Raw genomic sequence first — 13866 nt, forward strand, 5'->3', positions numbered from 1 at the left:
GCTTGTACCTTCTTTCACAATGCATGTTTGGCTCTGTACACATCTTCTCTGATATTACCAGATTGAAAAGTTGAACTTTACATGGGTTTCTCTTATGATGTCATCATGTTTTGTTCAAACCATTAGGATTTTTGTTGTTGTGTGAAACAATTTGAAAAGTTGTGTGACATAAAACATTCTCTATAGAAGGTATATAAGGCTCAAAGTTAAAACTTTGTGAAAAGTAAATTTATCTGTGTAGTGCAGTAATCTTCTACAAAGGTACATTCATTCTTGCATATTTAGAAACATTGTGAAAATTTACTTGTTTTATATTTGTTAATAATTTTGTCCCCAGTATTTATGCAGAAAATATATGAATAGCAATGATGACAGCAACTTTTATGAGTGGTTGTTGACTCCATACCCACTGAGCTACATTGCCAGGGCACTATGTCTCACATTTTCTTTTACTTTTGTCCTCAGTATTCATGCAGAAAATATATGAATAGCAATACTGAAAGCAACTTTTGTTATGTGTCTGTCTTGTTGACATTTTATAAAACATTTCTAGAAGAGCTACAGTGTTGCGGTCCTGGCACTACCTTTTATTAATGTCGCTGAATGCATGTTACTTTTTGTATTATATGTTTCCCCACTGGGAACTGATGCTCTTAGACCAAGGTGTATGACCATGTTTTATGAAGCAGGCAGGTTTTAAGTTATCATGCAGTTATCATGTGTTTTACCCATCCAGAATGCAAGTCACTGAACCAGGAAGTGGATGTAACTGTTATTAATGTGTCTCGATCGAGGCACCTCTTTTAAAGTTGTCTTACCATTGAACATGTGTTTCCCAATCAAGAAGTGCATAAAGGTGAACTGGAAGTGCATATGACTTTCTTATGTAGTTAGTACACAGGGGGCATGGAACTTCCTGTTTTAAAGTCAAACTTCAAGTGACATGTATTTGATATTTGGCTATGACTTTCTTATGAAGGTAGCTAGAGGAATAGTACTTTCTGGTTTTCTTTTGTACTGCATTGGGCAAGTGTATACCTAACCGAAAGTGATGTAAGTAGACTGGAAGTGCCTTTAGATTCCTTTTTATGTGAACTAAAGAGACAAAGAACTTTAATCTGGAATGAAGTGGCAGTAGGCATGTTTTTCCCTGAACTGAAAGTAATGGTATCACACAGGAAATTTGTGATGGAAATTTGTATTGATGTCTGGAGGGCTCCTTCTTCTGTTTCTTCAAGTTTATTCACAGATACTTGTAATTACTAGTACATCACTAGGGAAAATGTAAGATAAATAATAAGTAATGTAAGACAGTCACACACCATTATTCAAGGGTTTCGTTCTTCTGTAGGTTCAAATAGACAGCTTCAGTAGAGAAGCACAGTTTTTTCATTGATGAAGTCATTTTTTTCATTTTAGAGCTTGTTTGGGTTCTGTGGGACTTGAACGACAAATTGTGTCGCTACAGATTTGGCTTTGAAAACAAGTATGACATCAATGTAGTGGAAGACAAACCAAGGACACTGAAGGAGGATGAACTGATTGAGGTTGGGTGTAGGGTTAAAAGAGGTAAGGCCCATACTGCTAATTCATTGATATGTACCACATGATCACTAAAAACTGTTTTGCTTAACCATGTTAACTGTGTCAGGAGTCAATCAGTATTTGGTAACGATAAAGCTGACCAGTCAAGCACCCTTTGAATGTGGATATCTCTTTCAGTGGAATCAGCGTGTGCAACTTATGACAATGTTGAATATTTGTAGAGTAATGACCTAGTATGAGAAGTAAACTACTGTTTGTCCAGGTGCTGACTGGCCATATCAGAATGAGGATGGTGGTCCCGGTAAGACTGGTGTGGTCATCAGAAAAAGGAAAGACAATAGTGTAAAAGTATGACATTCTTCCTACTTTCTATCCTAAATTTACTGAAATGTTCACAAGCTTTCTTTAAAGGTAAAGAACATGATGAAGTGTTAAGACGTGCCTAACTTTGTTAATCAAATATACAAGGTGAGATTTGCATTGTGTACAGTGGCCAATGTGAGTATTGCATAATTTGACAGAGAATGTATTTTTTAAACATCATATTTTTTGCATGACTACAAACTAAACTCAGTTTTAATCACACCCCACCCTAACTGAGTTAGTGCCACATACTCTGAATATGAAAATACAAATATGTACATACATCTCTGGCGTTTTCACAGATACATCCAGTATGTAGATATACTGAACATGAAGTAAAGATAAAGTTCCTTAAAGTCCATGAACATGTTTGCCTTGTGTTCTAGTGTTGATGTAACTACTTTGCAGGTGAGATGGGAGAACGGCACAATTCAGCCTTGCAGATACATCACTCAGGAAGGAAAGTTTGAACTGGAGATATGGTGAGTGTGTTGAGCTTGCTGGATGGGTCATGTTTAGCTCTTGGTCCTCATTTGGATTTCACGGGAGTATTGATCTTCACTACCCCATGCTGGTAGATTGAGACTTGTGAGTAGTGATCTTCATCAGCCGATGCTGGTAGCTTGAGACATGTGAGTAGTGATCTTCATCACCCCATGCTGGTAGATTGAGAAATGTGAGTATTGATCTTCACCACCCGATGCTGGTAGATTGAAACATGTGAGTAATGATCTTCACCACCCCATGCTAGGAGATTGAGACATGTGAGTAGTGATCTTCACTACCCCATGCTGGGAGATTGAGACATGTGAGTATTGATCTTCATCCCCAATGCTGGGAGATTGAGACATGTGAGTAGTGACCTTCACCACCCCATACCGGGAGATTGAGACATGTGAGTATTGATCTTCACCACCCCATGCTGGGAGATTGAGACATGTGAGTATTGATCTTCAGCACCCCATGGTGGGAGATTGAGACATGTGAGTATTGATCTTCACTACCCCATGCTGGGAGATTGAAACATGTGAGTAATGATCTTCACCACCCCATGCTAGGAGATTGAGACATGTGAGTAGTGATCTTCACTACCCCATGCTGGGAGATTGAGACATGTGAGTATTGATCTTCATCCCCAATGCTGGGAGATTGAGACATGTGAGTATTGATCTTCACCACCCCATGCTGGGAGATTGAGACATGTGAGTATTGATCTTCACTACCCCATGCTGGGAGATTGAGACATGTGAGTATTGATCTTCAGCACCCCATGCTGGGAGATTGAGACATGTGAGTATTGATCTTCAGCACCCCATGCTGGGAGATTGAGACACGTGAGTATTGATCTTCACCACCTCATTCTGGGAGATTGAGACAAGTGAGGATTGATCTTCATCACCCTATCCTGGTACACTATACATTTTCATACAGTTTATGACTGTTATCCATTGAACCTTACGAGGTTTTGTTTTACCTGATGCACTCAACAACCGAACATTTTGACTAATTTCAGTTCGTCTGACGATCCATCAGGTACCAGTGGCCAGAGTGGATTGTCAACAAGTGGTATTCCTCTACAGGATGATCAGGAAGGTGACACATAACATTCCACTTGAACAGGATATTTGTTGTTTGTTCTACCTCCTATTTATACACAAGATGTTGATATTAATATGTGTGTTGATTAGAGACCATCCAGTTTTTATCTTCACCAAATTAGCAAAGATTAGTGAATTCATACCTGTATAATAATTTGACCATATATGGGAGTACTGATGTCGTGGACCAAGTTGTGTCAAACTTTAACCAATAGGTCAGGAAATTTGGTTGATTCATACTTTTAATGACACCATCTGTACATAAACGTCCATTAACTTAATATAGGTCATTAAACAAAACATGTCTAATAATTTGCTCAATATGTTAATAACATGCGGTGGTCCAATAAAAGAACGTTTTTGTTTTGCATTGAAACATCTAAAACATGTAAATTTAATGTCAGTATTGATGCATTTGACAATTAGAACTTACCAAACTCTCGAGTCTAGAGAATTTCCTCTAGTCATGCCATTTGACGGTTGACAGGAAGGAGAAAGTGTTTGTTTGCTGAAATGATATTGGGGGAAAATCACAGGGGAAATGCCTAACTTCATGACTCATCAAATGAAGATTTTATGCTTAAAGTTTCATCATTTAATGACAGCTTCAATACAGCTTTGTACCACCAATTTTAAAGTCACCATTAAGTAATGACAAATTAAGAATTTCGTGAACCATTAAAGTTTCATAAAGTCAGTAGTTAATGAAGGGACTAGTTCTGAGCAGAACTGATTTGCAAATACTAGAGCAGGTTTAACTGCTGACAGAACAATAAACATTCTGATCTGCAGGTAGCTCTGTTGCCCTTGATTACCAATCAAGTATTTCATAGTGGCTCGGATGCGTGGTTTAGCTTCCACGTATATGCAACAATATAGTGATCACACATGCATGTCCAATGTCAGAATGTTCACATAATTTTTCAACTCACATATGTTTGCCAGTTTCATACCATAATGAGCTTCAAAACATGTTGGGTAGGATTGGGCTATCAATTGAAACTATAAGTTATTTTGATAATTTGTCCGACTCAAAATCAGAGCCTGACATGCCGACCCCAGAGAAGCCTCACATGTTGTGGCAGTGGCACGATGACCCCGGCCAGTGGAGGCTGTATAATAGGGAGGATAATGACAAACTCACCAGGGAGTTCACTCGAAAACCCGCTGGGTCTTGTATATTACAGAAGAATGGGAGAAGGTAAGATAGCAAAGAGTAACTGTACAAATAATGTGTAGCATTCCTTTTAGACAGCGTCAGTGGTCTTCTGGTAGGGTAGGGTGTCTGCCCGGAGTGCAGAAGGTCAAGGCTTTGATCTTCGGCCTGCGTCATACGAAAAGGCCTTACAACATGGTACTTGTTGTTACCCTGCCTGGCACTTTGCATTAAGGGTCTAAAACAAGGACTGGTCTGCTCGGAGTCAGTATAATGTGTCTGAGTTGGGTATTCATGTTAAGGTGCGCATGGTATTTCAGTGGGATATCACTATAAAATTGGCATTAGTCCAGACTAGTACAAGCAGCCACACACACATGCATACATGTCACTATGTAATTGCAATAATCTTGAATACGACATTCAACCCATTTCACCTCAAGTTACCTTTCTATCATCTACTTTGGGTGGCACAAGTCACTGTCAGCCACATGAATCAATTCACTGATATTGATTTGTTTGATTCACCTCAATGTGACAATAAGCATGAGTTTATCACATTACTGGATAACTCACCTTTGAGCAAGATGTGAAGTACAAAGGCATTATTGTGTAATATGAGTGTGTATATTATCCTCTGGCAAAGTGCAAGTAATTTTACATTCCCAACATCGTGTACATGGGGTATTAACCTCGCTCCAAATCCATAGTTTCAAAATTAAAAGATATGAAATCATTGTTAATTTGATGTAAAAGATTGGTCTTTTGAATTTCAGGGGGTTGTTGGATTGGGATGTTTTTGAAAAAAATATCTGTTCCATAAAATTGTGGGAGTAAATATATTGGCAACAGCTTTTCAAACAGAGCTCATAAAAGCTTTTTTTTCTTAGGAGAATAATAATATAAGTAACAAAAAAAGATAACTTGTCTGTAACAAAACATCCATGGTGACCTGTGAGGTTTTCGGAACATAGTAACTGTGTGATATATAAAATTATAATTAGGGTATACTCATTTCATAGTGTATCATGTTCCAGTTTCCGTGTCTTGTTCGGACTGATGCAGGAGAAGGATGTGGATTCTGGTATCAGGCATGATGTCAAACGCCTCGGTACGTAAGATTTGTATGCTTTGGTATGCATATATTCTTTACCCTTAATGAGTGGTGGGCTAGCCTCGTGGTTTAAGAATTCGCTCGTCACACCAAAGACCCGGGTTCGATTTCCAACTATGTGTTAAGCCCATTTCTGGTGTCCCCTACTGTAATATTGTTGGAATATTGCTAAAAGCGGCGTTAAACCATACTCACTCACTCACTTACTCACTTTTTACCCTTAATATCCTTTGTCAGATTTCCAAGTTTGATCTTTTGGGGTATCTTTTTCATAGAAGTCTAATGTGACAATTATTCCCCTCCTCTCTGCAGAAAGTACAAGGGAAAACTTAATATAGTAGGTTGTTTAGTAAGCAGTGTTTAAAACAGCTGTCAGCACTCTTTCAAAATACATCACAGCAGCATCTATATAATCTAGTCTGGACCAGACAAACCAGTGACTGAGGACCTCAACAGCTGTTCATGCCATTGGGACATGACGACGTACTCTCAGTCTGACCACCAAACTATCACTTGACTCTCATAGGATACTGGGGCCTATTCTGATCAGGAATCCCTACAGAGTGACTGTCAGCTAAAATAGATTCATCAGAATAGATATGGTGACAAGGATGCAGAAAGGTGTGAGACAGCTACAAAGCAAGGTTGGACTTACCACTGCTCAAGGCTGTCTTGTAGTGATCTCATTAACATCAGATCTAAGTTCTCATGCCCGTAAACAAAGATCTGAGGACATCCCATTACAGGTCACGTCAGAACAACCTTTCACAAACTTTGAAATGACTCACAAAATGTCAACATCAGCCAATTAGAAAGCAGCTGTCTCGAGCTTTACGGCACTCGTTTCAACCTGGCAACTTCCATTTTAGACTACGCTTGAAAAATATGATGACACAGGTTTCGATTAAAATGTTTACAACTGAACAAACGAACATTCCAGAAGGTCTAATGTATGGTTGAGATTGTATGGCAGTGCTTCCCACGTACTGTGCAACGCCTCCCCAGTTCAAATGTTTATCCCATGGAGGCAAAAGATGGACGATAATTTTCATGGAATCAGTTGTACCGGCCGTAACAATCTTATGGAATACCCTGTGTTAATGTTTTCAAGGTTGCATGATTAGAAAACACATTCTGACTGTCACTTTCACGATCTGGTAAGCGACGTTTTGATTGGTCGGGTGAAAGGTCGTTCCAAAGTGGCCTGTAATGGGATGTCCTCAGATCTTTGTTTTGCTATAGCGAGAACTAAGATCTGATTTTAATGAGATTGTTCTTGTAGGGAATGACAATGTTGAGGACATGTTCAGTGCCATACATTAATCAAATAGAATAGGTGTGTTTAATCATACATCATACCTAGTTTGTAGTTTATCAAAATCTAAGAGTGTTTAAAACATTATTTTCCTAATTATTATTAAAACATGTGCGCCAAGAAGTGTCAAACTCTTTTGAAAAAATTGAAACATATATTTTGTTAAAGAAAATTATACCAGTAGGTGCATTATCGATCAACAAGAGGTTTAAAATTGGGATTGTGCTTCTGAAACTATATGATGGTATGTTTTAAGATAATTAGTTCATCTCAACAATGATAACATCAAAGGGAGACTACATAGGGTCCATGGTCTGCATGTGCCCAGTCAAGTTGTAGACATTGTCTCCATATGTTAATGGGATGTTCATTTATTGCTGCATCAGTGAAACTGACAGCAACTAAACACAAGCAAGGCCTCTAATGTCCTTCATTTCCCCATGTATGACGATACTGATGTCTTTGTTTGCGTTGTTTTTCAGTTGTCAGTGATGAGGAGAGGGATGAATACATCGCTAAGGAGATCTCAATGAATGATGGACATTTCTGGACATAAGGATGATGTTCATATGGCTTGTTACAAAAGTGGGGCTACTCTCCCTGCTGTGTGCTCCCAGCTGGACTGTCATGAGTAAAACGGACTGTCAGTGTATCGGTCATTGGAGTCAACATCATAGTTTCAACTCAGTTCCAGATCTGTTTGCTCTGGTTGAAACTGTTTGTATTACACAGTATGTTAAAAGCTTGAGAGATTGACTGGGAAATGAGTTTCATAGCCACATGACACTGTAGGGTGGGTGAAATGGGGTTAAACGTCACGTCCAAGAATATTGGACTTATATAGCGATGTATTAACTCATTGTAATAGTGGCAATACAGTTTTATTAATAACACTTGATTGAGAATTGCTGCTTGCGAAAAGACTAAATTTTTGTGAACATGATCATTTTCTATTTTTTCCTATTTTCATTTTCACTTTTGTGCTTTTGCAGAGATACATTAAGAAGGATAGCATCATAGATTTAATGTTCTGAACATCCTCTTAGTGCAAAAGTATTTTTGTATCATGTCACATATGGTTTGGCATAGTTTTACCCGAAGGATACATAATAAACTCTTAATGAAAATGTTGAAAGGTTATACAGAACAAGAATGCAATAAGAAGAAGACATGTTAAGATTTTTGCAAAGTGTAAAATTAGTCTTGAAAAGAGGTTTATGATCACGGTTATGAATATGTCACAACATATTAGGGTTCTCATCAACATGTTATAACCCCCTAAATGTAGATATGATTTTGGTAAGTATACAACTGACATGGCAACATGTCAAGCCAAAGCCCATCAGTCAGAACACTGTTTCACATGGCTTATTGTTGCAAGAGCGACATTTGAACCAAAATAGTGATCCTCACTATGCCACCACACTGCAGGGGATTAACAGTTACTGTGCTCATACAAGCACAGGGGTTATGCCAAAAGTGCTCACAGTGGAATATATCATGGTATATGTATTCTAATTTGGTATTTCACGGACCATAACCTTTCAATTATATATTGGCGAAAATTGCACTAAGCTCACTGAACAATAATTATTGTCTCTGAAGGATGTTACAATATTGTTCATTGTGTTGACAGTTGCAGAACAATTCTTGGTTGAACATCTCCAGTGTTACTGTTTGATTTTTATCTCTAAAGACAAGGTTCTGGCCTCCAACATGGTTGGTGATAAAGCGTGTTTCAATCTGCGCTTTTGTTAACTGTCAGAAGTAAATCCTTGTTAGTGTAAAGAATGGAAATACAATGCTCTTCCAGAGAACGAGCACTGAACTTTAAAACCTCTCAGTTGATGGACCCATTATTTGTGATCAAACTAACTTTAAGTATATATGTCTATTTTGATATGCATGAATTCTTGAAAGAGAATATATTATATTGGGAAAGGCCCTATTTACAATGGCAACTCTTTGACATCCTGAGGAAGTGTCACTGCAGATGTGGAAAGAGTGTCAATCAACAGGACACACCTGTTTCCTCAGTATCATTGTTATCAGGTCCTATACTTGAGTTGAATAATATTCATGTCACGATTTACACAAGAACAAAATAGCCAACAGTTTATCATGCAACTGAAACTTGGCATCACGGGGATGGAAAGTGCAAATAATCATGTAATTAGTTTGGACAGATATTAATTTACACAAACTGAGTTAAAGCTACAGAGATGATGAGGTAAGGAGTGTGTCCCATGTCCTGATTGTGCAACAGCATAGAACAATGTTGAACATCCACGTACATGCGCCTCCCGATTCTCATGATATCAATATCTTTATATTGATGCAAAGCTTTATATGTGTTTTATTTGAAAGAATTGTAAATATCGACCATGCAGTGTGATTTAAACTTTGTGCTTTAATAAATTATATATTCCTGCAAAAAAATTATGTTTTTCATTTTTGTCATGAAATGTGACTGCTTGAAGGTTTTATTCAGAATTTGAGCACAACTGCTGCTGGAGTGTTTGTTTGTATGCAAAGATCATTGACATTAGAGGGTATTTTTCCATGGACCTGTTCCAAATTGACCTTGGGATTCTTTTGGCACTTGTCAAAGGTCAGATGGTAAAACAAGTAAAACTTTTGTGATTATTCTTTTAATATAAAATAAATAAAGATGTTTTTATCCTTTTACTTTGTGCCAAGGGTGAGTGAAGGTCAGAGTTCAGATGTCTGTTACACATCGATATATTATCAGTTTTTGAGGCTGTTGCCTCTGGAGTCATGGAACTTGATATTGGCAGCTATCCTGTCAAGTCCACATCAAATGTCAACAGCATTTCTGTCAAAGGTCAAGGTCAATGTGGCATTAAGCCTCTTGAATACAAAGTAAAATGATAACCTCCCATGTACTTTTTACACTTAGACCCTGGGAATTCTTTTGGCACATTTTATGAGAAGAAAAGATCTCCCTAAAATGTTTGTGGATATTTTAATTGATGATTTCATTTCCAAACATTGTATATGACCTTCTCAAGGGGGAGGCACTGCCTTGAAAATGTTTTGATCAAACTTTCTAAAGCTTTCAGATGTCTGTATTGAGTGAGTGAGTTGGTTTTAATGCCTCGTTGATGTAAACAGAAGGTTAGTTGTGTCATGGCATGTCAGGCTTAGGTGATGCAGGTGAAAACCATCGGCAGAGGTGAATACACACGAAGTAGAATAATCACACGATCAATTCTTTGTGACATGTCTATTTAAATGGATGCAACTCTGCAAAGGAAATTCCCACACCGCCCCCACCCCACACCACCACGCCCCCATCTCACACCACCAACACCGTGTCATTTGTTAAGAGGCATGGTTATCTCCACAGGCATGAAACGGAATGCAGACCCACATGAGTCTCAACACATCCTACCACTTCAAACGTCAGGTGAGAGCCCCAATGCACACCCACATGAGTCTCAACACATCCTACCACTTCAAACGTCAGGTACAGCCTCAATGCACACCCACATGGGTCTCAACATATCCTACCACTTCAAACGTCAGGTACAGCTTCAATGCACACCCACATGAGTCTCAACACATCCTACCACTTCAAACGTCAGGTACAGCCTCAATGCACACCCACATGAGTCTCAACACATCCTACCACTTCAAACGTCAGGTGACCGCCTCAATGCACACCCACATGAGTCTCAACACATCATACCACTTCAAACGTCAGGTGACCGCCTCAATGCACACCCACATGAGTCTCAACACATCCCACCACTTCAAACATCAGGTGACAGCCTCAATGCACACCCACATGAGTCTCAACACATCCTACCACTTCAAACGTCAGGTGAGAGCCCCAATGCACACCCACATGAGTCTCAACACATCATACCACTTCAAACTTCAGGTGACCGCCCCAATGCACACCCACATGAGTCTCAGCACATCCTACCACTTCAAACGTCAGGTGAGAGCCCCAATGCACACCCACATGAGTCTCAACCCATCCTACCACCTCAAACGTCAGGTGAGAGACCCAATGCACACCCACATGAGTCTCAACACATCCTACCACTTCAAACGTCAGGTGACCCCCTCAATGCACACCCACATGAGTCTCAACACATCCTACCACTTCAAACGGCAGGTACAGCCTCAATGCACACCCACATGAGTCTCAACACATCCTACCACTTCAAACGTCAGGTGACCGCCCAATGCACACCCCCATGAGTCTCAGCACATCTTACCACTTCAAACGTCAGGTGACAGCCTCAATGCACGCCCAAATGGGTCTCAACCCATCCTACCACTTCAAACGTCAGGTGAGAGCCCCAATGCACACCCACATGAGTCTCAACACATCCTACCACTTCAAACGGCAGGTGAGAGCCCCAATGCACACCCACATGAGTCTCAACACATCGTACCACTTCAAACGTCAGGTGACCGCCTCAATGCACACCCACATGAGTCTCAACACATCCTACCACTTCAAACGTCAGGTGAGAGCCTCAATGCACACCCACATGAGTCTCAACACATCCCACCACTTCAAACGTCAGGTGACCGCCCCAATGCACACCCACATGAGTCTCAGCACATCCTACCACTTCAAACGTCAGGTTAGAGCCCCAATGCACACCCACATGAGTCTCAACACATCGTACCACTTCAAACGTCAGGTGACCGCCTCGATGCACACCCACATGGGTCTCAACATATCCTACCACTTCAAACATCAGGTACAGCTTCAATGCACACCCACATGAGTCTCAACACATCCTACCACTTCAAACGTCAGGTACAGCCTCAATGCACATCCACATGAGTCTCAACACATCCTACCACTTCAAACGTCAGGTGACCGCCTCAATGCACACCCACATGAGTCTCAACACATCATACCACTTCAAACATCAGGTGACCGCCTCAATGCACACCCACATGAGTCTCAACACATCGTACCACTTCAAACGTCAGGTGACCGCCTCAATGCACACCCACATGAGTCTCAACACATCCCACCACTTCAAACGTCAGGTACAGCCTCAATGCACACCCACATGAGTCTCAACACATCCTACCACTTCAAACATCAGGTGAGAGCCCCAATGCACACCCACATGAGTCTCAGCACATCCTACCACTTCAAACGTCAGGTGAGAGCCCCAATGCACACCCACATGAGTCTCAACACATCCTACCCCTTCAAACGTCAGGTGAGAGCCCCAATGCACACCCACATGAGTCTCAGCACATCCTACCACTTCAAACGTCAGGTGACCGCCTCAATGCACACCCAAATGAGTCTCAACACATCCTACCACTTCAAACGTCAGGTGACAGCCTCAATGCACGCCCACATGAGTCTCAACACATCCTACCACTTCAAACGTCTGGTACAGCCTCAATGCACGCCCACATGAGTCTCAACACATCCTACCACTTCAAACGTCAGGTGACAGCCTCAAAGCACGCCAACATGAGTCTCAACACATCTTACCACTTCAAACGTCAAGTGACAGCCTCAAAGCACGCCCACATGAGTCTCAACACATCCTACCACTTCAAACGTCAGGTACAGCCTCAATGCACGCCCATATGAGTCCTAACACATCCTACCACTTCAAACGTCAGGTGACAGCCTCAAAGCACGCCCACATGAGTCTCAACACATCCCACCACTTCAAACGTCAGGTGACAGCCTCAATGCACACCCACATGAGTCTCAACACATTCTACCACTTCAAACGTCAGGTGACCGCCTCAATGCACACCCACATGAGTCTCAACACATCCTACCACTTCAAACGTCAAGTGACCGCCTCAATGCACACCCACATGAGTCTCAACACATCCCACCACTTCAAACGTCAGGTGACAGCCTCAATTCACACCCACATGAGTCTCAACACATCCCGCCACTTCAAACGTCAGGTGACCGCCTCAATGCACTCCCACATGATTCTCAACACATCCTACCACTTCAAACGTCAGGTGACCGCCACAATGCACACCCACATGAGTCTCAACACATCCCACTACTTCAAACATCAGGTGACAGCCTCTGTGGTCTAGTGGATTGATCGTCTGTCCGGAAAGCCATGTTATACCAAAAGTTGTTACAATATGGTACTTGTTGTTACCTTGCCTGGTGCTTGGCATTAACTGGATACACTGACTGGTTTGCCCGGAGTTAGAATACCCTGTCTGAGCGACGTATCCATGTTAAACTTCAGCATGGTATCTCAGTGTGCTAGCACCATAAAACCAGCGTTAGGATGGACTAGTAGAAGCAAGAAGACATGCACACACACAAGTACACACGCATAGACACACACACGCACACACATCATGCTCATCCCTATATATGTGCAATAATATTGAAGGCCATATTCACCTCATATGCCAGTGAATAAAGTTGTAAATAAACCATCGTGTGATTTGGTTGTTGTTTAATGATGCACTCAACAATATACTAGCAACATGACAGCGGCCTGTAAATAATCGAGTCTGGGCCAGACAATCCAGTGATTGACATCATGAGCATCAGTCTATGCAGTTCGGTGACGATGACATGCATCAACCAGTCTGACCATCCTATCCCATCAGTCGCCTCTCATGAATGGTTGTAGAAGACCAACTGTCTTTAACTGCAGATGTATTATTGTTGCCGTGTAAAACCCTTTTCACTCTCTCAGTTACCACAATGTTTATGTTGATTTTGAAAGGAAGTAACAACATGCTAACTATATTTCAGAGATCTAAGCAT

At 40.8% G+C, this 13866-nt stretch overlaps 3 protein-coding genes across 7 annotated transcripts in view; all 3 read left to right on the forward strand.

Moving 5' to 3' along the window:
• The window catches only part of LOC124131415, a 106023-nt gene extending 96921 nt beyond the window's left edge, over positions 1-9102 (forward strand). For all 5 annotated transcript variants that reach the window (XM_046494689.2, XM_046494690.2, XM_046494691.2 and 2 more), the window contains 7 exons: positions 1420-1569; positions 1808-1893; positions 2317-2390; positions 3422-3501; positions 4548-4707; positions 5700-5773; positions 7574-9102. In XM_046494689.2, coding sequence (XP_046350645.2) covers positions 1420-1569; positions 1808-1893; positions 2317-2390; positions 3422-3501; positions 4548-4707; positions 5700-5773; positions 7574-7647 — 698 coding nt within the window. In that variant the 3' untranslated portion in view covers positions 7648-9102. The remainder of the gene's footprint in view (positions 1-1419; positions 1570-1807; positions 1894-2316; positions 2391-3421; positions 3502-4547; positions 4708-5699; positions 5774-7573) is intronic.
• A 2278-nt stretch (positions 9103-11380) lies between these two features.
• On the forward strand, positions 11381-12520 carry LOC125371870 (histidine-rich glycoprotein-like). Its single transcript, XM_048380619.1, has 2 exons — positions 11381-11836; positions 12194-12520. The coding sequence occupies exons 1-2, from the start codon at positions 11381-11383 to the stop codon at positions 12518-12520; spliced, it is 783 nt and encodes a 260-aa protein (XP_048236576.1).
• Positions 12521-12695: 175 nt separating this feature from the next.
• LOC125371880 (putative uncharacterized protein FLJ46204) lies at positions 12696-13172 on the forward strand. Its single transcript, XM_048380620.1, has one exon. It carries the CDS (start codon positions 12696-12698, stop codon positions 13170-13172), a length of 477 nt encoding a protein of 158 aa, XP_048236577.1.
• Positions 13173-13866: the final 694 nt, after the last annotated feature.

This window comes from Haliotis rufescens, unplaced genomic scaffold, assembly GCF_023055435.1.
Source record: "Haliotis rufescens isolate VD_foot unplaced genomic scaffold, xgHalRufe1.0.p SCAF_1, whole genome shotgun sequence".
Lineage (NCBI taxonomy): Eukaryota > Metazoa > Mollusca > Gastropoda > Lepetellida > Haliotidae > Haliotis > Haliotis rufescens.